Here is a 22,908-nt window from a genome sequence, read left to right on the forward strand (position 1 = left end):
TCAAGGATGATTAGCTCTTTGCCTGAGGACCAAACCCACTATCTATGACTGCGATGAGTCCAACAATCACTTAGAAGTAGGTTATGGAAATGGCTTCTCTGATTCCCGCTTTCTGGTTTTTTTTCTGTTTACTGCTCCACCGTTTGACCTATTCAAGCCCATGATCTGGGCTTTTACTCCAACCAATCCGTGAGACAGAAAAGTGTTTCTGACTATGAGGGGTTGGGGATTTTTTTAGTATTTTGTTATTCGGCTTTGTATTTTTACTTTTGTACAAGAAAACTAGATACAAGAGATCATTAGAGAATCAAACAAGAAGCTGCATCTTCTAAAGGTGTGCTAGGAATAACCTCTAGCTAGCGACACTGGATAAGTCACCTTTTTCTTGATGTTGGCATGTATTGACTGGAGAGTAGTTTGCTAACTTTTCCAGCTCACACAATGGATAGCAATCTAATATATGTTAGATTATTCTAGGTAAACCCTCATCATCCATATTAATACCTGCTTCTGGCTGCGGTTATCAATCATCTAGCAAGAAGGATGACGTACTGCAAATGCACAGGGCTGATGCTCATGCATTCAGAAGTTATTCACCTGGCTAATGGGGTGCATCTCCAAGTGTATCCATCTTTCAATCATTTCTCTGACTTCCTGCAAGTTTACAGGTTTCCCTCAGGAGTCATCAGACCTTCTACTTCTCCATCTACAGGGTTGACAAGAGATCCCTTTAGACTCCTCCGTCCTGCCACAGAAGGGGAGGGTACCTTCACTCTGAAGATTTAAAAAGGGGCCCCCAAACCTGTGGGAGACCTTGTGACACATTATCCCAAGAAAAGAAGACTGAAGATTTGCCACTGAGCTAAATATGAAGGTGAGTGACATTCTTTTGGTCTGTGGGAAACATTTAGCTTGCAATTTATGCTTTTTCATGTGAGTATAATATTCAGGAACTGGAGGGGGAGTTAATAATTCTAACTTTAAAATAATCTGAGAGGAATATACACACAGTTATATTCAGTGGGCTCGAAACAACTGCATTTAAAAAAAAAAATTATAGCACAATGTGCTCTCAAAAAGAGGATGAAACAAACCACTGCGAATCATAACATTAAATGCTGTCTGTTGCCCATCACTGTTATCAGTGCATGAATAACGACATGGTCTGTGCGAACAAAGAGAGATACAACTCGTTCGCAGAGGATTCATGCTCAATGCTTTCATTTGCATGTGCTGCATCAGCGAACAAACTCCAAGAATCAAGCCCCTCTCATGACATGTGTGTAATCACAGTTGATGTAAATAGGATGTTAAGTTTAAAAACTTTATTTTCCTGAGGAAGTAGTGATCCACTCTCCTGGTTGGGGTGGCAAGTCCGCTACATTTGCTTGTTGGCTGAACTCTAGCATTCAAGGTTTGGTTAAATCAAGATATACTTTATAATGTCTTTCCCCCTCAGTTTGTAAATTATTTTCATTTCTGGAGGATCTAATGCCCTTGTAAATAGGAGCACAAAAGGTGCTTGCCTCGATGGCAGTTCTCACCAGTACGGAACCTTTATAATGAATATGAGCAAAGAGAACGAAGTATGTTTGATTTGACACTCATCCTCCCATCAGATGACTGTGTATTGAAGCTGAAATAGCCACTGAGCAAGAGGAGGTTTGGCAGCAAGACAGGGAAAAAGGAGGGACTGGAAGTACCCTCACATTTAGATTTTAAGTTGAGAGGATCTACAGGTCTGGAAGGCTTTTCCTGCAGATCACAGTTCTTTGTTGTGCACAGGGACTGCGCAAACTGACAGCCCCCGCAATGGCACTGTTCTTGGCAGCGTCCTTCCTGTCCTTCTCCTGGAGCACACCTCAGGTAAACAGCTCACTCAGGCTGAGTGTGCAGCATCCATGAACCTCACAGGTTGGTGCCATTTAAGTATTTGTACTAGTTAGTAATGGCATGCAACACTGACATCTCTCTTTTCGCCTTTTTTTTTTTTTTTTTTGACAAAAAGGCTCATTTCCAAAGGAGAAACTGGACTCCTCAGGCTATGCTCTATTTGAAGGGTGCACGTAAGTCATAAGTTCTTTCCATTTGGGAGAGATAACTTTCTCTGCCAGTGGATTATTCCTAATCTGCTTGGCTCCACATTCATGGAGGCAGAAGTTCTGAGGCCTGCAGGGATGTGATAATTGTATTTTTGTCTCTGAAACAGTGGCATTGCCAGTACTATTATTGTTTTTTAAGGAAATCAAATTGAAGAAAGCAAGTGTTGGAAGAAGAAAAGGAAAACAAAGTACTGAAAATGTATAGAGTTTGAAGCTTGATTGTAGAACCTATAGGGAAAGCAGTATCCTTATCTGAAATAACCTTGAAGGGAGTTTAAGACACATGGGGTATAGTTATCATTCCTGATTCTCACTCAGGCTTTGTTAAAACATCTCCTCAAGCCATAGGAGAACACATATTCCTATTACACCATCTTGCATTGGAATTGGTATTAAGACAACAAGCAACCTCTTCTGAGGAGAACTTGGATGTCAGTGTTATCAGTATTGTGGTGTTAAGGTTCTGCAAATGACCTTTTGAGTTTCTATTGTTAGACCGGAGTTAAAGAAGCATTAAATATAAAGACAAAATTTAGTGCCAAAGAGAGATTTTGCCCTTTGATGCAAACTCACAAAATTTATCTGAATATTTTTTTTTTTTAATTGCATAGGAAGTAATGAGATTTTATTATTTAGGGTTTTCTTCATAGAAATATCCCTTTAAACGGCAATACTTTATACTCCAGCAAAGAGACTGAAAGCTCTTGACTGCACAGCAGTTGAGGGAAGTGTGAGGAAAAGACAGTAAATTCCTTCCTGCATACAGTTACTACAGCAGGTTAATACAAGAATGAAAAGTGCTGTAACACCAGTTCTATGGAATGAAGTATGTCTTGAGTGTTCCAGTTCAGGATGGGCTATTGCTGATTTGGAAAGACCCCAGGATGGACTCATGCCTCCCATTTTACATTTGTGGAAGCATCGCTGTAATGTTGTATTTTGAAAAGACTACTTTAGGGATTGTAAAGTCAGAATTACAACAGATATGGGAGGTTGTTTTCACCCTTTTCGCACGGCTTTTGTAGAGGGACGTCGATTCATCTCAGATGAGAGCCAGCGAAAGGATCTGTATGACAGAATGCAGCTTGGTAAGTACATGTGTGCAAGTGTGTGTAACATATCAGTCTTTATGGGAGAAATATGTGGAAACTGGAGGGTATTTTTTCTCTTGGTATTGCATTCACTGTAGCAATTGAACTCCCTTTTGTTGGCTCCTTCATTCTGAGAAGCACATGATAAACACTGTCTGACTTTTTTGTGCACCTCTGTGACTTCATTTACATAAGTGGTGTTCCAGACCGACCTGGCTGTTAAGTGGGATTATTATCAGTGCCTTTGACTTTCTTTTTCCTCTGGAAAAAATTCAAATCAATTTATCAGTTGTGCTGAACTGACAAATGACAAAAGTAGACAACATTAATCCATGCTAGACAATGTTTCTGGAGGAAACGGAATGTTGTAGCAAAGTAAGGAACATATAAAAAAAAGAAAGTGTTCTTTTTCCTTTCAAAGAGACTTTAAAACAGCCTCCTTTTAAAAAAGATTGTTAGGCTTTTCTGTGTTAGATATTTATCAGGCTGAATTTGAGCAGAGAATATTATATAGAGAAAGATACAACTATTTTTTTCCCTTTGGGTCTCTAGCAATAGAGAAAAAAAGCAAAGAACAAAATAAATAGATGCTAGTAAACACTAACAAACCATGCTTCTCTGATTTTATAATTCTAGAAACGCGCAGCCAAAACACAAATCCTTTATCTCTTTCTGAAGCTACAGCACTGTTCCTCAGTTCCTTATGGAAAGCACGAGAAGAAGGTAAATGCATGTTTTGTCTTACCCTGACTTTTTTAAACAGAGTTTCTCCATATTTAATTTAGTAACAATTTAGTAAATTGATCTAAAAATCCTGGTTTGAAATGATGTACGATTCCACAGAGTGCATTGTGTTGGAGTGTACATTTACACAGAGTGTATTGTATTAGGATGTGCATTTACACAGATTAGAACATGAATCAGATAAATGATAGTAGGTAAACTTGCGTGTATTCTGCTTCTAATTTGCTTTTCAGATTTTTATTAGTATAGACTCAAGCAAATGATTATTTTGAATTGAATTTACCAAAACAAAACTCTATCGGGGCTCCTTTTTCTGCAGAATATTGTTTGCTTATGAAATGTTCATTCCTCCACTGGCTCTTATATCCTGGTGGAAAGGCTTAAAAGAATCCTGAAAAGCCCCAGCAGGGGAGCTGTGAGATTCACATTGGGCTCCTGAGAGCTCTGTTGCTGGCACAGCTGACAAGGGGTCCCAATGCCATTTAGAGGCAGATCCTTGAAATATCCTGAAAAATCCCAAAATTCATTCATGTGTTCCCAGCCTCCCAGAGATACTGTCTAACCCTCCCATCTCTGTCCCCTCACCACCTGCTACATGCTTCCACTTCTCACTTCAGAACCTCAGAACCCACATCTCCCTTTCACAACACCCCACAGCAAAACCCAGCTAAATAACTCATGTTTCCTCATCTCAGTCACGCATATTGCACCCCCTTAGATGAGGACCCCTACCCTGCATTCCCCAGCTCCCTCACCCTGATTTAGCTCACCTTTCCTCCCTAGACCAGCTCTTCTGCAAAGCCATTACCCTGAAGCCCCCATCATCTGGTGCACACATACAGCTCAGCAGGCTGAGACCCCCATCTATGCTGTCCATGTCCTCTGTCTTTCTACCTTTCTCCTCTTCAGGTAGATAGAATACTTTTTGGAAATGGAGCTGGGGACAGTGAGCTTGTAAAAGGAGGGTACACCCTGCGGTGCTATGGAGAGTCTGCACTGTGCTCAGGACCCTAGGTGCCGGGAAGGCTGTTGTAGCACGTAAGAGCCCAGGAGTTTGTCTAAGTTACACCCTTCCCCTCTTTGGTTCAGGGCAGGGAGGAACAGAAGGTGGCCAGAAGCTACCTTTGTCTCTTCTTGTCCTGGTTGTGAGTTCCTTATTCAGACTCTTAATTTCTGTCATCCTGACAGGAAGAAAAAGTGCTTTACTTGAATTAAGAAATGTGAAGTAAAACCCTAGTAAAATACGCAGTAGTTTTGTACCTTTGACGTAGTTTACTGCTAAGGCAGCGCTATTACTGCCTAATCACTTTTGACATCATCAACAGTGTGTAGTAAATAACTGCCTTGCCATTGCTGTGATATCACCTCTCCTTAGTTATCTAAAGTTTGCAGCTTTCCTGAAATGAAAAGAGGGTGTGAGAAACACCTGACAGAACTTACCTGGTGTATGTATAGATATACTGGAACCACAGAAGTCTTCTTCACTTCCTAAAATCTCCCACTGTATGTCACGTAGCGTGCTCAGCTCTCTCTTCCCTGTCCTGGCAGAACTCTGCTAATCCCAAAAATTCAGTGGCATTTTGACTGAGAAAGGCAGAATTAAAAATAAGTATAGTGCTTTGGACAAAATCTATGCAAAGTTCTAAAGATAAATCAGTGAAAGTGTCATTTGTGTGCTAACGATAACAGAAAATCCTCTGAAGTTCACAATTCATGAATTTTAGTGGCATTTTCCTGCCTACTGTTGCTATTGCATAAGACACCGTGGACAGCAACAGCCCTCTAAGAAAACAGGTGACACATCTGAGAGAGCTAAGCAGAACTGGCAGCTTATTTGAAAAATAGTCTGTAGAAAAACATTGCCATCATTGCAGCAGGGAAAAACAACACAGTCAAACCTGGGTAAGCCCTGCACTTTCAGAAGATCACTTTCATGTGATTTTAGAATCCACTTGACTGAAACGTGCAAATAAAGAACAAATACATTATTTTCTTCTGCATGAAAAATTTGTGCCTTGCACTAAAATATTCCTTTGGACGTGGTTTTGTCTTTGTTCCTCAGCAAAGAGAAAAATTCTTACATTTAAAATGAAAGAAGGTATGATTATTTCTACAGATGCATGCATCTCTCACCTAAGCAGTCACATCACACTAGGCCTGTACATGAGACACACCTATCTTGTGAAAACTTTGGCTGACTGAACTTGTCTTTATCTACAGCTTATTTTTCCCCATTGTGTCTTGTCTTACAGCTGAAGAAGAAAACAGAGATCACCCTGTCTACTTGACAGATACTCTATCAAATTGGTGAAATATTTCAGATTTCTTTAACATTTGTATTGCTTATACCCTGAAATCATGATTTGTGTAAAACAGAGTATTTCATCCATCCTCACTTAAGTTCCCAAAGGGTGACATATATACTCATTGTGACATTTTGAATGCAAACTGAATAAACATTACTAGTTGAGATAAGGGAATTATTTGTAAATTTTCTGCCTTGTTTAGACCACTTTGTGTGTGCCACACAAAATTTAAAATACACTGTACCATCTTACCTGTAAAGATGAATAAAACTGTCTTTCTGGACAACTACTTCATTAAAAACAATTTTTCAGTAGTCTTTGGGAAACCTTTTACCACCTTCTATCCAGCTGTATATGGAAGCCTTTTCATCTCCAATAAAAGTAGATTCCTTCGCCACTGCTGGCCCTGCAAGTTACTGATGGTCAATAAAGTCAGTGAGATATTAAAACAATCCAGCTCTCTCTGACTGCAAAGCAGATGATTTTTTTTTTTTTTTGTGCAGGTATCTGTGACCACAGAGAATAGGCAACAGCACTTACCCAGACCTCAGTGCTGCCCCAGTTATACACATGCAGAAATGTATACTCTGAACAATCCCACTGAGCAAGTCCCACCACGTAAAGATGGTATGGGGACAGGCCTTACAGGGTCAGGCCCTCATTAATGACAGTGGCACACAGTCCCTGCTGCTGTCAGGAGCTGTGGCACTGCCGGAGCTAGTGGTGGTGTTCTAGGTACAAATCTAGTGTCGTGCATGACCGCAGGCATACAGAATATTAATTTCATCGCTATTGTACTTTTTTGTTGGCCTGGTTTTTGAGTTGCAAAACTGGAATGAACCATAAATCGGTTAATTATCATTCCATGATGATAAGGAAATATTTAACATTATTTATGCAGTTTCGTGGTCTTACTGGAAAGCCCTCTGCAGTTCTCATGTAATTAAAAAGTAGCCACATGATTCTTGTGTGCAAGCAACTATGTTGGTTTTTTTTTAACCCTTAACCCTAGTCGTGCTCTTCATCTTTTTATGCTGCTTTCCTCTGATCTTTCTCATGACATTGGTAATTAATTTTGTTAACTCACACTAACTACGATGTTGCTTCTCCTCGACACAAAGAAACGCAGCTCAAGGAACAGAATTAATTTCTATCGTGGGACTATAGGCCCTTCCAGTAATTGTTTATAATCTGTATCATTTCATGGAGGAACATAACTGGAGAAATCAAAATTGCCCTTGTTTGTTAATTTTTAAGCACTGATATATCTTTCAATAGCAGTATATGTTGTATGACAGAGTACATTCATTATGAACTTCATCTACAGACCAATGGTATCCACTAGAATCTTTTCATTAATTTAATTGCTTTTTGTTTCAAGCATACTCTGAAAAGCTGAGGTGCACTTAAGTTGTTTTTCAGCATATTTTACAGTATGATCAGTCAGTGCTCAGAGAAAAAGTAGAAGGCTTACACATCCTTCGGTTTACTAGTTTCAAGAAATTCATAGTACTCTAAATGTCTCAGAGATACAAAAAGGGTACTAATCACATGCCCAGTCAACTGATTTTTGTACGTACTCCTAATCTAAGATCACTATCTTAAACAATTCTTTACAAATATCACAACGTAGAATAAGCATTCTGCCTAGTTGATGAGCTGTTCTTGAAACCCTAATGTTTTCAATCTGGCAGATAACTGCTTGTGTAGCAGATTAGCTGCTACCAAGCTCATCAGATGTCAGTCACTGACAGAAATGTGTGGTATTTGAGTCAGGCAATCCGTCGCCTTGACTGATGAAAAGCCAGTCCCTCTCACTCCAAGTTCAACAGGCAGAAGTGTTTTGCTGTGGTTAAATCGCCCTGCTACTGACGGCTGGTCCTGGCATTCAAGGCAGAGCTAAAATAAGCCCAGAGGCATGAGGCAGAGGTCACTGGCCACTGCAGGGCCATTCCTGAGAAGAATGGGCACAAGTATTCATGTTAGTCAGATCTCAGAAGTTTCTCACTTTCTATCACCGGGCAGGTGCTCAAAGCCTGTGAGCATGCTGAAACAAACACAGCTGGATTTATGCCAGATGTCACGCCAGCTCTCTGCTCTTCCCAGGGAACTCAAACACCATAAGCCCATCTAAGAGAACCAGCAACCTGGATCATACATGTTGCTTATTTTTCCCCTCTGGGACTTGTCCAGAAAGAAGAAGTGTAGCTGCCTTAATGCAACCCTAGAAGAACCTTTCCACTTTTCATATTGTCTGTGCCATACCTCCATCATTTAGCAATATTTACAAAATGGGTATAGTGATCACATTTTTCAGCACTGTAATGAAGCTAGGTCTGGAATGATGATAAACAGATGTTTACCAGTCCGTGGCCACCTGGACATTTTTAGGCAAAGGAAGGAAGTGCTGGAATTTGGGGTGAAATGCTTTTCTTCGGTACAAGACTGCATTGAAATACAAGCAATAACTTTCAATCAATATGCCCTTTAAATGTTATTTTCTTGGGACTCTCAGCCATTACATTATTTGACTCTGATTAAAAGCACTTTGGGGAAGAATGTACATTTCTGAACTCACAAAATGCAGTTGTTCTCTACTTAGTAAACTGTACAAAGGAAAATTATTTGCACTATCTTTGCTTTTACCACTTCCATATGAAAAATAACTATTCATTGTTTTAATTACTTTTAAAGCAGCTAAAAAATACTGACTGCTTTTAAATCCAATTCATTTTTTTGTCACAAAAACCTGAACCTGTCTTCTGAGAATAGTTTTTCTATCAGGTATCCAAATCAGCTTAAGAATGAAAGCCCAATTTTAAAACTAATTTTAGGTAGCTGAAAATACAAATAGGCACCTAATCACTTTTATTCTACATGGCCTATAGTAAGAACCATGTCATCAAATGTTGGTTAAGTGTTTGAAAGGTAAATGTCTAATCAAAGCTGGACATCAAGGCTCCCTGGAGGATTGACAGTGAAGATAAATAGCTCCAAAGGCTGTATCATCCTACCTGCTGAAGAACAGGCTGAATCAATTCCTGGAAATATCTTTTCTTGAGCAGCATGAGAAATTCTTGATGCACAAACTTCCGAAGCAAAAGATGAGTCTCTTTCTTAATGTCTTCATGTCACAATCTACTTCTGAAGAGCAGGTTCAGGCCCTCTCTGCATCTCTAGGAACTGAAATACTTTCAAAAGCTTTCTGTAAGGCAAATGTCTAGTTCTCATTGTGAGGTTCAATTATTCCCCAAGCACTTCAAAATTCCAGGTGCTTTTAGAAATTATGGCTGTGGAGCAGATGTGTTCCTGGAATTCTTTTAGCATCATTTGTTATGATTCGGTCTCTTCCAGAAGAAGTGACTAATGGGGCAATGGGAAAAACTAGATTTACTCATCTTTTAATGTTGTCACTTTGCTCTACGGCATGTAGGTTTACCTGCAGGGGAAGGTGTTACATAAGGAAATTTTGTAATTATCTGTAGCCAAATCACCTTAATTTCCTCCCAAACTAGTTTATTAACAAACTTAGAATCTGAGAAAAGATGAAAACAATAAAAGAGACATACCAGAGGAATCAGAAAATAAACGGTCTGCTGTTTATTGTGGGTCTAAACGACTTCAGAAAGATGACTTCATTTGCCTCTAAAATTCCAATGCCCACTGCATAAGACTTTATATTATTCCACAGGAAACATGTTTCACCATTGGATCAAGACACTTGTGTGCTGTAAAAAAATGTTTCAAATGATGTAAGCTTACAATAAACAGCATAAGGAAAAAGAAAGACCATTTTCTTTTCAGTGTTTCTTTTTTTAACCCTGCCAAGGTTGCCCCAGTGTAACGTTTTTTTCTCTAAATTTTTTGAGCTCTGTCTTAAAGTTCCTGTTAGGTTAGGAGGGGGAAAAAGGAAACATAAATGAAGTGTGAATACATTTGGGACACCCATAATGAAGCTATTGGCATAGACTATGATTAATATAGATGATTATGTAGACAAAGGTATGATCTGCAGCTTGTATAAGCTTCTGAGGGGACTGTCACATTCTCTAGGTTTAAGCTTGAGAAATCTCTTCTACCTCAAAGGGGCACAGAAGAATTCTCATTTAAACTACTTTCAAGGTGAAATATTAGGCTTTCCAACAGTGTAGCTCAAGTAACATTTAAGATTCCCCTAATTATATCACCCTGTCTTTAACACAAAGTTTGCCAAGCCTACAGGAGAAACTGTTGAATGGATGGAGAGACCCTGCCAGGGTGAGGGCAACAAATTCAGTTCCTGTATTCTCCATGCTGCTTCTTCTTTCCTTGCGGCAATACTCCGAGGGAAAAGGGAGACTTGATGTTTTGCCTGTCCCTTTCGGCTTCCTCATCCTCATCATATCTTTCATCCTCATCTTCATCTTCACTATGGTGAGGGCTGGAATGCTGGGAGACAGAAGGTGATGGTGGCACTGATGAAGGCCTGGGGTACCTGAAACCTTCCGTCTGGCAGAGAGAGAAGCAAGGCGTATATATTATCGCAGTGTTCCTCAACTAGTTGTATGCAGCAATTTAAGCCTATCAAACATTTCAAAGGAAACCAATGCTGAGATGTAAGCTAGACCTGCTATGCACTCAAAAATTCAACTCCCTTGAACCCAGAACCCCTCAGTCCTTCTCTGCCAATAAGTACATGCTTGTATGACAGTGAGCTTTAGCCCATGCCATAAACAATACGCTGCCCTTCCAGCACTGCTTTTTGCAAAATATGGCTATCTTTATTGAGCCTTAAGACCATCAACAAAACATGAAATCCTTCTGTACTCTGTAGTCAGAATCTGCTTATTGAAATTCAGAATTCAGTCTGAAGTTTTAAAACACTTTTCTAGTTATAATGCCAATATCTGCAAAAGCAGAACCAAGCAAGTGGTTTTGGTCTGAGCCTTCTTTCTCCTCCTTATTTAAAAAAGAAAAATTAGTTGGTGTCTGGAGGTTTGGTTTCAAATAATCTGGTTATTATATTGGATCCTAACAGCTTCCCTTCTCTAATTAGAGCTAATATGCACTATGAAAGAAGTGTTTGAAGGCGTGCCTTTAAACCGATCCTTTGCAGTTCCAGCCACAGCCTCCTCCTCACATACCATGTTTAGATGAAGGCAATGCTTTGCCTCGTTTTCCCTAGAACATCCTTTCTCAGCTCCCCTTCTACTCGGTTTGTGCAGGACCATGACATTTATCAGAAGAAAAATTAGTAGCTGCCACTCCTCTAATAGGGATTTCAAGGGCCAGTTCCTTAGCTGGTCTAAAGTGGCAAAATCCCATCCAGGTCACTCTATTAATAAATCACCTGAAGAACTGTTCATGTATTGCACCTGGTACCCCCAGTGTTTGCACAACTCTGGACTGGAGCCTTGGTCTATAACTTGTTGAGCTTTTAACTATGAATTCCTACTTACCTTCAGTTAAAACTTGCTAACTCTCTTTCTGTCATACACACACGCACGGACGCCCACATACACTTTCTCCCTCTCTTTGTAAAGTAGCTAAAATGCAGATGAGCTCATCTCCAAAAGCAGACTTTACCTTTGGTGGAGCACTTGGTTCCATCTCAAATTTATCTGGAAATGTTCTGCTGAGGGCTAAGTGCCTGGCATGCATGTAATACTGCAACATAAAAGAGAAGAAGCCTTTACAAGTCAAGGAAGCCCTGTGTAGATTTAAGCAGGAAAAAAGGAACATAAAATGAGCATCTTCTAAAAGATGGTGATGAACAAAGGCTAAACATGTTTTCAGCTAAGGAGAATCCAACTGATATTGCTGCTTGTAATGAACACATTGCTGTGAAGTAGTGAGCCACCCATGTTAGACTCACACTGGAGCAGAGTCTGGAACAGAAGCTGAATAAGGTTTCTGTAAGAGCAAGAGTTTCTGTAAGAGTAAGCACTTGTCTCAGTCAGTGTAGTTCTTATCGAGTGACAGGTGTTATTTAAACCTCAAGATAAAACCAGCTATTTTAACCAGGCAAATTCTCATCTTTAAGTGTGCACGTGTATACACATAAACTTTGGACTCACCCTTGCACAGGAAGCATGTGTAAGAGTTGCAGAAAAATAACGTTTATGAGTTTACTGAGGCCTAGTATTTAAAAATTTGGAAAAAATATTTATGGATTCACTACATTCATGATTCTCCATCACATGCACAGAGAAAAACACGTGGTTGTGTCAGGGTCTTATGTTGTGTTGGGAACCATATAAACAGAAAGGTTCTCACACAGATATCAGAGCAGGACAATGTCCAAAATAGTTACAAAACTAATACAGGCGCCTCCACTTCTTTGCTTCTGTGGACTTGAGAATACTGCTCTGCTACTTGTCTTCTTAGAAGGTGGCACTGCACTGTTTTCTATGTCAAATTAAAACCACTATTTTGCCTTTAAGGGACAGAGGTAGATTGGGAGTGTTGAGGATATACAAGGCCTAAAAGCATTTTAGGTAGAACAGGTAGGATTTTTGAAAGAGTCCAGATGACTTTGGGGCACAAATCCTACTCAGTGTAGGGTTGCCAATGTTGTCAGAAGCACAAGCTTTTTACATTGTCTTTAGTGCAAGGAGTACAGAGACCTCAGTGTGACTGGCTTCTGCTCCAAACTATTCCGTTAAGTCATGTGCCTCCTTACCACTGGAGAATGGAAGCGTTACAATGAAGGCTTTGCCTTTTGTGCCTTTGAGTGGTGCTTTTCAGAACAGAGATGTCTCCTCATGTTGTAGGATGATGCTGAAGACTGTTAGTTAGACCTATGTGTTTGGAATTTTTAATACCTCTATTACATATTTTCACACACCCTGCCTAGGTATCTCCAGTCCAACAGATCTGAGAGCCTCTCAGTTCGGTTTCTTTGGATGATCCTCTGGCGACGGGACTGCTGACAAAATCCATACAGGAACTGAGTCAGCTGGTTGCATGATTCATCAGGTGAGCGGAACCTCCTGTCGACTATGTAGATGCCTGAAGGACACAAAAAAGGTGAAGATGAGTAGAACCGAATCTTCTGTCACATACTCTTACAAACATTACAAGTATTTTATGTTCTTTTTAATGTTAGAAGGCAGCTATAACTGAAACAGTTGTTACTATTCTGATGGAATGGAGAGCCGCAGAAAAATAAGTGGGGGGGTTTTTTGTTTGTTTGTTTGTTTGTTTAAATTTTCTTTACCTTTCAGGGTGGAATTCAGCAAGTTATTCAAAACTCAAAGGCTTTGTTGTTGTTGTCTTAGTATGTCCAAAAGGATTCAAGAGTTCGTTTTTACCTCCCATAATATAAAAAATACTCACTGCTTAAAAAAATAATCCAGTGCTTTCCTAGTTTGCAGTAGAATTTACAAGTGTGGCTGGTCAGAATCAGCCTGTAGGAGCGAAGCTATGTTTTGTGTAGAAACACAAGTGTTTCCATAGAGATAGCTAACTCACATACATTAGTCGATATACAATTCTGGCAGAGAGAGGGCCAAGGTAAATTTTGCATCTACGTAGTTTGCCGAGATCAATACTTTATTCTTGCCACCTTCATTACACTGGGGTTTGGGGAAGAAGAGAGTACTAGACTTCAGCTATCTTGATGGACAAGACAGACACGCAACTACCTTAACTGAAGTGCTCGGTGTCCCCTCAGACTGTACAATAATTTATGTCAACGGTCACATCTCTGTTTTGGCAGAGATGAGCAAGTGACCTGTGCTTTCGGTCTGTGACCTTTCTGAAGGCTCTCACAGACATGCCTACCCAGGGAGGCGTAGCTGTATTTTGCAACTGGTTCTTCCCCAGCCCCTAGGTCAGGGCACAGCTGGTACTAGTGTGGAGCTGTCATTATCTGATTGTACAGACAAGCCAAGGTACTTAGAAAGAGGCCTTAGTTTGGGCACATTTTCAGTATTGTCTTGGCTGCCCTCCTCCTTCCCACACTGCAATCATGAACCATTTCTAAACCTTTAGGAGCAGATTCTGTCAGTAGGTTCCTTTTATTTTCACAGATTTATTTTTTTATTGTCTACATGATCATTTACTCTTTGTTTAGCAAGTTTCACTGGCCTTGAAGTCTGAGGACATCCTTCTGGGACTATTCAAAGAAAAGCAGATTTTCACTGCTTCTTTTAGAGGGCTTAAAGGGTTACTCTGTAACCAGAGGCATTAAAGGGAAATGCTGGGAGACCTCAAGGTAGGTATGAGGAGTGCTGAGTTTGGAAGCATAAAGCAGACAAAAAGTTAAAGGGAGACAAAAGAGAGAGAACCTGGAAAAGGTTTGGATAAATATGAAAGCTTGAATAGCCTATTCAACAGAACAAGATTTACAGAGCTCCGAATATATTCCCTCAATGAACTCCAGTGAAAACATGAAATTGAGGAGTAACAGCATCGTTGCTGTGCTTTTTGCTTTCCGAAATCAGAGGCAGTATTTTGATATGGCGTTAAAAACTTTACCATAAGCTGCTGGGTCAGCAACATGCTCCTGCATGAAACAGCCGAATCCAGAAAGGTTTGTGGTTACGCTGGGAATGCCCATCACGGTACATTCAGCTGCCAAAAGAAATGGACAAAAAGCATTTCAGGGCAATATGCTTTGAATGGTTTCATCTTGAGAGAAAAAACAAATAGGCAGACCGAAGGTCCCATAACACTAGTGATGCTCTGAAAATGTCAAATGAAAACTATCATGCTTTGTTGTGGATTTGGAGAAAAAGAAAAAGAAAGAAAAAGAAATTTTAAGGAGAAAATTTCACACTGTTTTTGCAAACATCTCTTTGTGTTTTTCAGCAGCTAAACTGAACAATTTGTGGGAGACCAGTGTTGAAACAGAGAACCTCAATATCTGGTCTGGACTGTTTGCTTGGATTTTAGATTGAAGCCTGTTGTACACATATATTCATTAGTTGTTCACAACTATTTACAAAACTGAATCTCTTGAGTGCAAGAATGTGTTAAACTTTATATTTTGATATTCATTGTAAACTGGTCCCCGTAGCAAGAAAAACAAAACAAAACAAACCCCATCATTAACTTAGGACAAAGTAGATGTGGAACTAGTTTTATAAAATTAGAAAATGTATGCATCTTTTGTAGTTATTTCTATCATAGCTGTGACTAAGGATAAATGTTTGCTCAGGCTTAGAGTGTCTTTGCCCATGAACTTCAGCCTAACCTAAGACAGCATGCAGGTAAAATAAATATTCTAGTCTTCAAAATGCTGAAAGTCATCTGCATGGCCTTCATTAATATGAGAATAAAACTGTTGTCTATAAAATAGACCTATAAATCTACATTTAAAAAGTCACTTTTTGTTTCTGGGAGAATTAAACGAGTATCAACAAAGAGAATCACTTTTGCATTAGTAATGGAGAGAGAAACTACAGTTCTAACTAGTGTAAATCACAGATTTCCTTGAAACTGCTAAGTACATGCCTGATTTTTCTGTCCTGGTTTACTTTAATGTTCACTTCAAAATCATCCCTGGCTGTCACGCTTTCTTTATACTTTAGCTGAGATTAGAACAGGAAGAGGAATTGCTGGAATGCAAGACAGTTATCTTACTTGGAATTGAATAGCTCTCTTACTTGGAAAGAAATATCTCTGGAGAACAACAAAATTAGCAAAATTTCTATTCTGATTCATTGGTTTACAACAAATGGCCTTCAGAGGTGCACTCCACCTTTCAGATGTATATCAAGACTACAGAAAGTATTTTGGGGGACATAAAAAACCCAGGCACCTAGTCTATGATCTTCATATGTATTCGAGTTCATAGTTTGCACAGATTTCATCAGGTACTAAGTGGCTTTCGTAAATTGGGGCTTTCTATATCTTTAGAAATTTCCATTTAATTCTGTGAGATTCTCTACCATTGCATGTATTTGTGGTAAATATCCTAGACATGGTGCTACATAATTCTATCAAACATAATTGTTGTCTTGAATTAAATCCACTGAAGTTATATTGACCAGTAGTATCAGATTTCTTGCCTACTTTTTCAATATGTACATTTCTCTAAATCTTTTAAAACCCTTGAATCAAGTTAAGAATTAAGTATAAAAATATTTTTTTGTTCTAAAGCCACAGAAAATCAAAATATTCCATGTTAGTATCAGAAAGGGTCCAGCACGGGGACAAATGTGAGTAATTGTCATTCCGTAGATGTCATTTTATACCACCTTGCCCCCAGATTTTGCCAGCAGTAGAGACCTTTGCACTGTAGAGGAAACAGCCAAAAGAGTTTTTTCAGCATTCCAGAACAAACTGGCTGCAAAGCTATTCTGCCTCGACAGAATGGATATTCATTTTTCAATACTAGTTAAGTGTACAGATTGCTTACCTGGAGTGTAACCCCAGGGTTCATAGTATGATGGAAATACACCAAGATGGCAGCCTCTGACAAACTCCTCATAGTCCAAGGGCAACAACGGGCTTGTCGAAGAAAGAAACTCTGGATGCAGGATCACCTGGATATTCAAAACTTACATTAGAGGTGAAAGAAAATCATCATCAATACCTTTTAATTATCAACAGGCTTAAGCAATTTTTTCACTCTGGTATTTTCCTAAGTATCTGGACGACGTTCTTTGCCCACTTGCTCTCTAATCAAATTCCTACACTAAAATGTATCCTGTCTGTGTGCAATCTTGTATCTTGCCAGTGTGCAGTCTTGTCCTGGAAACAGTACTGGTAATGAACCCTTTTTCTGGACAGATCTTCAGCTTTATCCTTGTTCATCAAGGAAGACCAAGCACATTTAGAATTATGCTGATGGCTGTGGCATTCAGCAATACTAAATTGGTTCTCTTGGCCTGTTGTACCAAGATAGAGTATTGGGATGTCTTGTTCCAGAGGGGGCCGTAGGAGAATACAGCACTTCTGAGATTCACAGCATCCAACTGAAATATAGGAACACTTATGGTACTCAATGGATCTCTCAAGAAATGAGAAGATTTTGAAACCAGACATATTACAGCCTCATCATCACAATCCTGTGCCTAGGGTAACCAATCTTTCCGAAAGACAAAGCTTATTAACTTAGGCTAATGTCCCGCTTTCAGGACCCGAGCTATTAATAATTTATCTGCATGACTCTGCAGGGCTTGGGGTCACTGCTCCCTATTCCATTGCTAAGTTAAGAAGCGCCCTGTGTGTGTTGTCCAGCCTGCTTTGGGAGGAAGAAGTGTGACGGAAGGGTTTAATCTTCTCTGGGCTTTTTTCCCCACAGAAACATACTGCAGACATTATTCCATGTCAATGATATGCTTTTATCCTTTCTTAATAATATAGTCATGACACTCATTTGAGTAAATCAGCACATGAATGTATTCAACCAGTAAATGGGCTGTAAACTCATTACACAAGGTTATTTGACCCCAGTGAATCAAATAAGATTTTCCATTGGCATTGCTGAGGCTACTTTTCACATCCAACTCTATGTGTGGATATATCATACGTATAAAAATTAATTTCCATTTGAAGTTTACAGAATTTTTGTCCATGACATTCAGCTCATTAAGTATTAAGCCTGTTCATGAAGTAGGTAATTTTCCAGTGGTAATGAGAGTTTTATACAAACTTGCCATATATTAAATCTAGCCAATCAAGTCTGCTGAGAAGCAGGAAGAGGTGTCTGCAGTGTTATATGCTATCCTGCTTTCTAATGACTTCAAGCAGTTAGTTCTGAGGATTTTTTAATTACATTTGTATACAGTGCATCCTTCCACCCTACTTTTGTTACATCTACTATATTATTACCATATTGTGTTCTGTGGAGACACAGGCTTAGCAGAAAATATGTGAAGCCAGGAAGAAGCAAACAGGAAGTTGAGGAAAATGTTTACTTGGTTATTGTCATGGCTTTTGAAGCCAAAACACTGAGAATAAGTGATATGTCCTTGTCAGAGATACTATGGACCTGACTTTAAAAAGAAGCTTTGGAAGAGGAAGAATTTGCAATTTTAGGTTTTACTTTGAATAGATAGTCACAGTTAACAGATAGAATGATAGAGATTGGTAGATTTAAAAAAAGCTTTGGCAAACTCGTGACGAGAGCTGATCGTTTCTGTGATCTGGCAAGACAGACATGGAATCATAGAGTCATAGAATATCCTGAGTTGGAAGGGATCCACAAGGATCATCGAGTCCAGCTCCTGTCCCTGCACAGGACAACCCCACAGTTCATACCATGTGTCTGAGGGCCTTGTCCAGTCTCTTCTTGAACACTGTCAGGCCTGGGGCTGTGACACCTCCCTGGGGAGCCTGTTCCAGTGCTCCACCACCCTCTGGGGGAAGAACCTTTTCCTCATGTCCAACCTAAACCTCCCCTGGCACATCTTCCTGCCATTCCCTCGGGTTCTGTCATCAGTCACCAGAGAGAAGAGATCAGCACCAGCCCCTTCTCCTCCCCTTGTGAGGAAGCTGTAGCCGCCATGAGGTCTCCCCTCAGTCTCCTCTTCTCCAGGCTGAACAAACCAAGTGACTTTAGCTGCTTCTCATATGGCTTTCTCTCCAAACCCTTCACCAACTTTGTAGCCCTCTTCTGGACACTCTCCAGTTGCTTTATATCCTTTTTATCCTGTGGCGCCCAGAACTGCCCACAGCGCTCCAGGTGAGGCCGCACCAGTGCAGAGCAGAGCGGGACAGTCACCTCCCTGTCCGGCTGGCAACGCTGTGCTGGGTGCACCCAGGACACGGTTGGCCCTCTTGGCTGCCAGGGACACTGTTGGCTCATGTTCAACTTGCCATCAACCAGAATCTCCAGGTCTCTCTCCACAGAGCTGCTCACCAGCCTCTCATTTACCCAGTCTGTATGTACAGCCAGGGTTGCTGTGTCTCAGTAAGTAAGGAAAGGATTTATTTACATACACTTAGCTTCAACAGTTGATGTAAACATGAGCACAGCACAAACAGGAAGCATTTCAGCTCAGGATCAAAGCCCTGGTTACCTTCTACATTCAAATGCTGAGTGCCAGGGTGCTGTTCTTAAGAGATGAACCAATACTGCAGAAAGGGCTGTGCTCAAGCTCTTGGTCTCCAATTTTAACTAAACAAATCTATTACAGAGTTTTACATCTGGGTGCAAACGACCTGTGGCACTTTCTGGATTTCAGGAGTAGTAGCTCCTCATTCAGTACAAGAGGCAGCAATGAAAACAGTTCCCTAACATCAGATTTCTAACTTGAAATTAACTTGGTTAAATGGTAACTGAGGATATCTGTGAAGTGACTAGTAGTTGTTCCTGGAAAGGGAGGAAGAGGGAAGAAGTGTTTACTCTATTAGTATAATATTGCCTATCAAGAATTTGACTGCACTCCCCATTCTAATGATCCAGACTGAGACTGTTTAAAGAAATTCCATTCTGTACCTAAAATGAAAATGACAGAATGTACCTTTACTCTGTCTGTCCGGTTGTTGAAAAGGCCAATGCGTCGGATGGTATTGAGGATTGGATCATTGCTATCATCAATCATGTTGTGGGTGGTCACTGGAGGCAGACAGTGTCGCTGAAGAGAGAAAAGGCAATCCGTAAGCCAGACAAAAGTGTTGGCATAGTCCTGTTACCATTTTCTAAGGGTAGCGGAAGATAGTGGGAGGTTTTGTTATCAATATGGATGGGTTTTTACCCTTTCATTTCAAGGGAAGAAGGGAAAGTTATGATCATATAATATTGTCTTCTATATAACTAAGGCCACAAAAGAGACCATAAAATCTCTCATAGCGCTTGTTTAATTTACCTCAAAATACATGTATTTGTACTAACTTTTAGAAAGGCCTACCATTTAAAGGTTCTTAGTCAGTACAACATATCTCCTTAAGAGACTGATTTTATATATTTAATAAAAATTGATTAATCCAGGCTTCAGGAACAATGGAAATCTCACACTTGGTGCAGATGAAAAGAGTTAGGAGTTTTGGTGTCCTGCATGTGACTGGGGGAATATCCATGGATTTCCCAAAAGAATTAGTTTGGGTAATCCTCTCATTTGTCAGGAATGGGGGTTGAGTACATCTGTCACGTCATTAAAAACAATCACAGCTGATCTTTAAATGTTACCAACAAGAAGTATATTTGATTAAAACTTCTTTTTCAATGCATGCGTATCACTATATGTCATCCACAATCCTTGTACATAGCAATATTTATCACTTATACTACATGTTTGTGTAAATAATAAATTTTCTGACCTGAGTTGAAAAGATGGCTCTTTTCATAATGGTTATATCATCTCGGTCAAGAATCTTGTTTAAGTCTGGAATTTCTCCTCTGCAGAGACAACACAGAGCCTATTTTACCAAATGACTTTTTATCAGTTGTATGAAGAAGATGAAGAAACGGCAAACAAGGTCTGATCTGAAGTCTGTTGATGTCAATGCGAATCTTTCCTTTGTTTTCATGGCCCTTCTATATTACCTACATTTTGTTCTCCCATACACTTACCGACCTTTCCATTAGTTTCCAAAGAAGCTTAAGAATTCTTTTTTTTCTGTTTTTCAGACAGACCTCGTTTTTGCTGAAGTTCCAGTCATCTCATCTGTGCTTTGGGTCATTCACTTCCAATTGTCGTTTGAAAGGGTCTGAATAAGCCACTAATACATATCACTTTGTCTCTGGAGCTCTTTTAAGCTGATGTAGCTCATTCTTGATAGCGAGTAAGTGTTTGTGTTACTTAGACATCCCCCATGTCTCTTAAGACTCTTTACACAATGCAGTGCTAATACCTTTAAATTTTTTCTCTGTGATTCCGCCTATTGAACAAGTAACCTGCACATGGAACAGAGGGTCCCCTGTCCTTCCCCTCTGCCCTTCCTATGGCTGTCAAAATTTCTTACAAAAAGAGCAGAAGCACAGAAACACCACAGGTAAACCAGCTGAATATGTGGCTCTGCAACGCAGAGCAAAGTAACCGATACACTCACTTTAGCAGGGCATTGTAGAGTTTCTTTCCAAACTTTTCTTTCACAGATTGTGCAGTGTCCCTAGGAAAATAAATAAATATATGTATAAAACAGCAGAATCCAGGACACAGACAGAATAAAAGAGATTCCTGCTGTTGGAAATTAAACTGTGCTTTCATGTATACTGATGGAATCAAGAATGCAGCAGCAGACAGAAGTCTGGTTCTCAAAGCTCTTTTATCCAGCCAGCATCCATACAGATGGATTTCAACACAGCTGAGGATTTGACCTGTGTCCAAAGATGAATGCACTGTGAAAGCCAAAAGCAGACCTCACTAGTGACTACTTGCAATATTTTGCTCTGAGCAGTAGACCGCCCTTTCATCTCAGTTATGAAAAAGAAAGTATATATATGACTTTATGTCGAGAAACACGATCGTTGGACACTAATCAAGACTGAGAGGTCTCCAATTTAACTTGACCTAGTAGAAAGTTGTAAGATAAAAGAGTTAAACAAATGGGGATTTTAAAGCAACCTTCTCCTTTCACTTTCCTCCTTATTTCCTAACTCAAAGACTTTTGAAAACAACTGTTAGAATAAAAGATAGTTTGTCATAAATTAGTTTGCAAACCAAAAAACACCCTGGAAAGCTCAGGCCATGTTTTAAGCTAATAATAAAGCCTGTGCCAGACAAATATTTTATTTTAGCTAAGACAGAACTCCAGTGAACAGCTCTTCTAAATGAAAAGAGCCATAATATTAGCCTGCCCCTAGTTGAAATAATTTGAAAGTATAGCTGGAAGTGCTGTTGTCAAAATAACAAACCCACTCTCAATTTGAGTAAAACACCCGCTTTGTGAAACTCTTCCTGTCTTTCTGATTTCTAAAAATTATATTTTGGGCAAAGACAAAACTCGTTAAGTGAAATCCTAAACTTTACCAAGCTAAGAATCCACAAACCTGTTAGTCGCTATCTCCCAACTCACACAGACACAATAGCGCATCAGTTAATTTTGGATGAGTTGTAAAGAAGCTAAATGTCAAACCAAATCGATACAAATTCCAGCAAGACTATATAAGATCCAAATTTCTCATGACTGTATTTTCATAGACTCATGACATGTACAATATCCAAAACTTAACCCAGATAGGATAGATTGCTTTTTCAGAAGCAGAGGAAATAAGGGATTTTATATCTCAGATCAGCAATCATCTATTCCTTTACAAGTGCCAACCTCTTCTTGTATTTCATTTCTGTGACATTCTTAAATTCATCTAGTACTATTATGTCATCCTGATATCAGGTGGTTTTATCCAGGAGCTCCAGATTATGACCATGATAATGCTACACATGATGATGCAGAGGGTCTTTTGATTTTCACAGAGCATAGTGGGAAAAATAGCTAGAAACAGTATTTTTTGCATGATTTCACATCTTTTAAGTTTACTTTTACAGTTACTATCGTGCCTGTGCTACTGAATATCAGAGAAGTAACCACGTAGTAGAGACACAACAGGGAAAAACCTTTGCATATTTCATTTACTTCAAACTTTCCTAATATTCATATATTATTTATTTAATATGTAGCTGCTGTATTACATTCAAACATTACATACTTTACATCAAGGACAAAGCAGAGGCCAAAAGCACTTGTTGCAGGCACAGCTGTTTCTCACAGCACACACATTATTTTCCTACAGTTCTTGCGTACAGAGTTCTCACTAAAAACTCTGGCTATGTTACCCTGCTTTACTATCTA

The 22,908-nt window shown here is 39.5% G+C and overlaps 2 protein-coding genes across 2 annotated transcripts in view; one reads left to right on the top strand and one right to left on the bottom strand.

The window, feature by feature from the left end:
• Positions 1-1,354: 1,354 nt before the first annotated feature.
• On the top strand, positions 1,355-6,248 carry SPX (spexin hormone; the record flags this gene model as incomplete). Its single annotated transcript, XM_065634707.1, is given in 6 exon segments — positions 1,355-1,414; positions 1,786-1,866; positions 2,009-2,066; positions 3,128-3,190; positions 3,830-3,916; positions 6,190-6,248. Coding segments are annotated over 6 exon segments (408 nt in total), but the record flags the coding sequence as incomplete, so codon positions are not given.
• A 4,267-nt stretch (positions 6,249-10,515) lies between these two features.
• The window catches only part of GYS2 (glycogen synthase 2), a 44,378-nt gene continuing 31,985 nt past the window's right edge, over positions 10,516-22,908 (bottom strand). The window contains exons 9-16 of the mRNA XM_065658597.1: positions 21,169-21,228; positions 20,437-20,515; positions 19,641-19,754; positions 16,589-16,715; positions 14,704-14,799; positions 13,070-13,233; positions 11,809-11,889; positions 10,516-10,731 (exon numbers count right to left, since the gene is read on the bottom strand). Of these exons, the coding sequence (XP_065514669.1) occupies positions 10,516-10,731; positions 11,809-11,889; positions 13,070-13,233; positions 14,704-14,799; positions 16,589-16,715; positions 19,641-19,754; positions 20,437-20,515; positions 21,169-21,228 (937 nt within the window). The remainder of the gene's footprint in view (positions 10,732-11,808; positions 11,890-13,069; positions 13,234-14,703; positions 14,800-16,588; positions 16,716-19,640; positions 19,755-20,436; positions 20,516-21,168; positions 21,229-22,908) is intronic.

This window comes from Caloenas nicobarica, chromosome 1 (genome assembly GCF_036013445.1).
Source record: "Caloenas nicobarica isolate bCalNic1 chromosome 1, bCalNic1.hap1, whole genome shotgun sequence".
Taxonomy (NCBI): domain Eukaryota; kingdom Metazoa; phylum Chordata; class Aves; order Columbiformes; family Columbidae; genus Caloenas; species Caloenas nicobarica.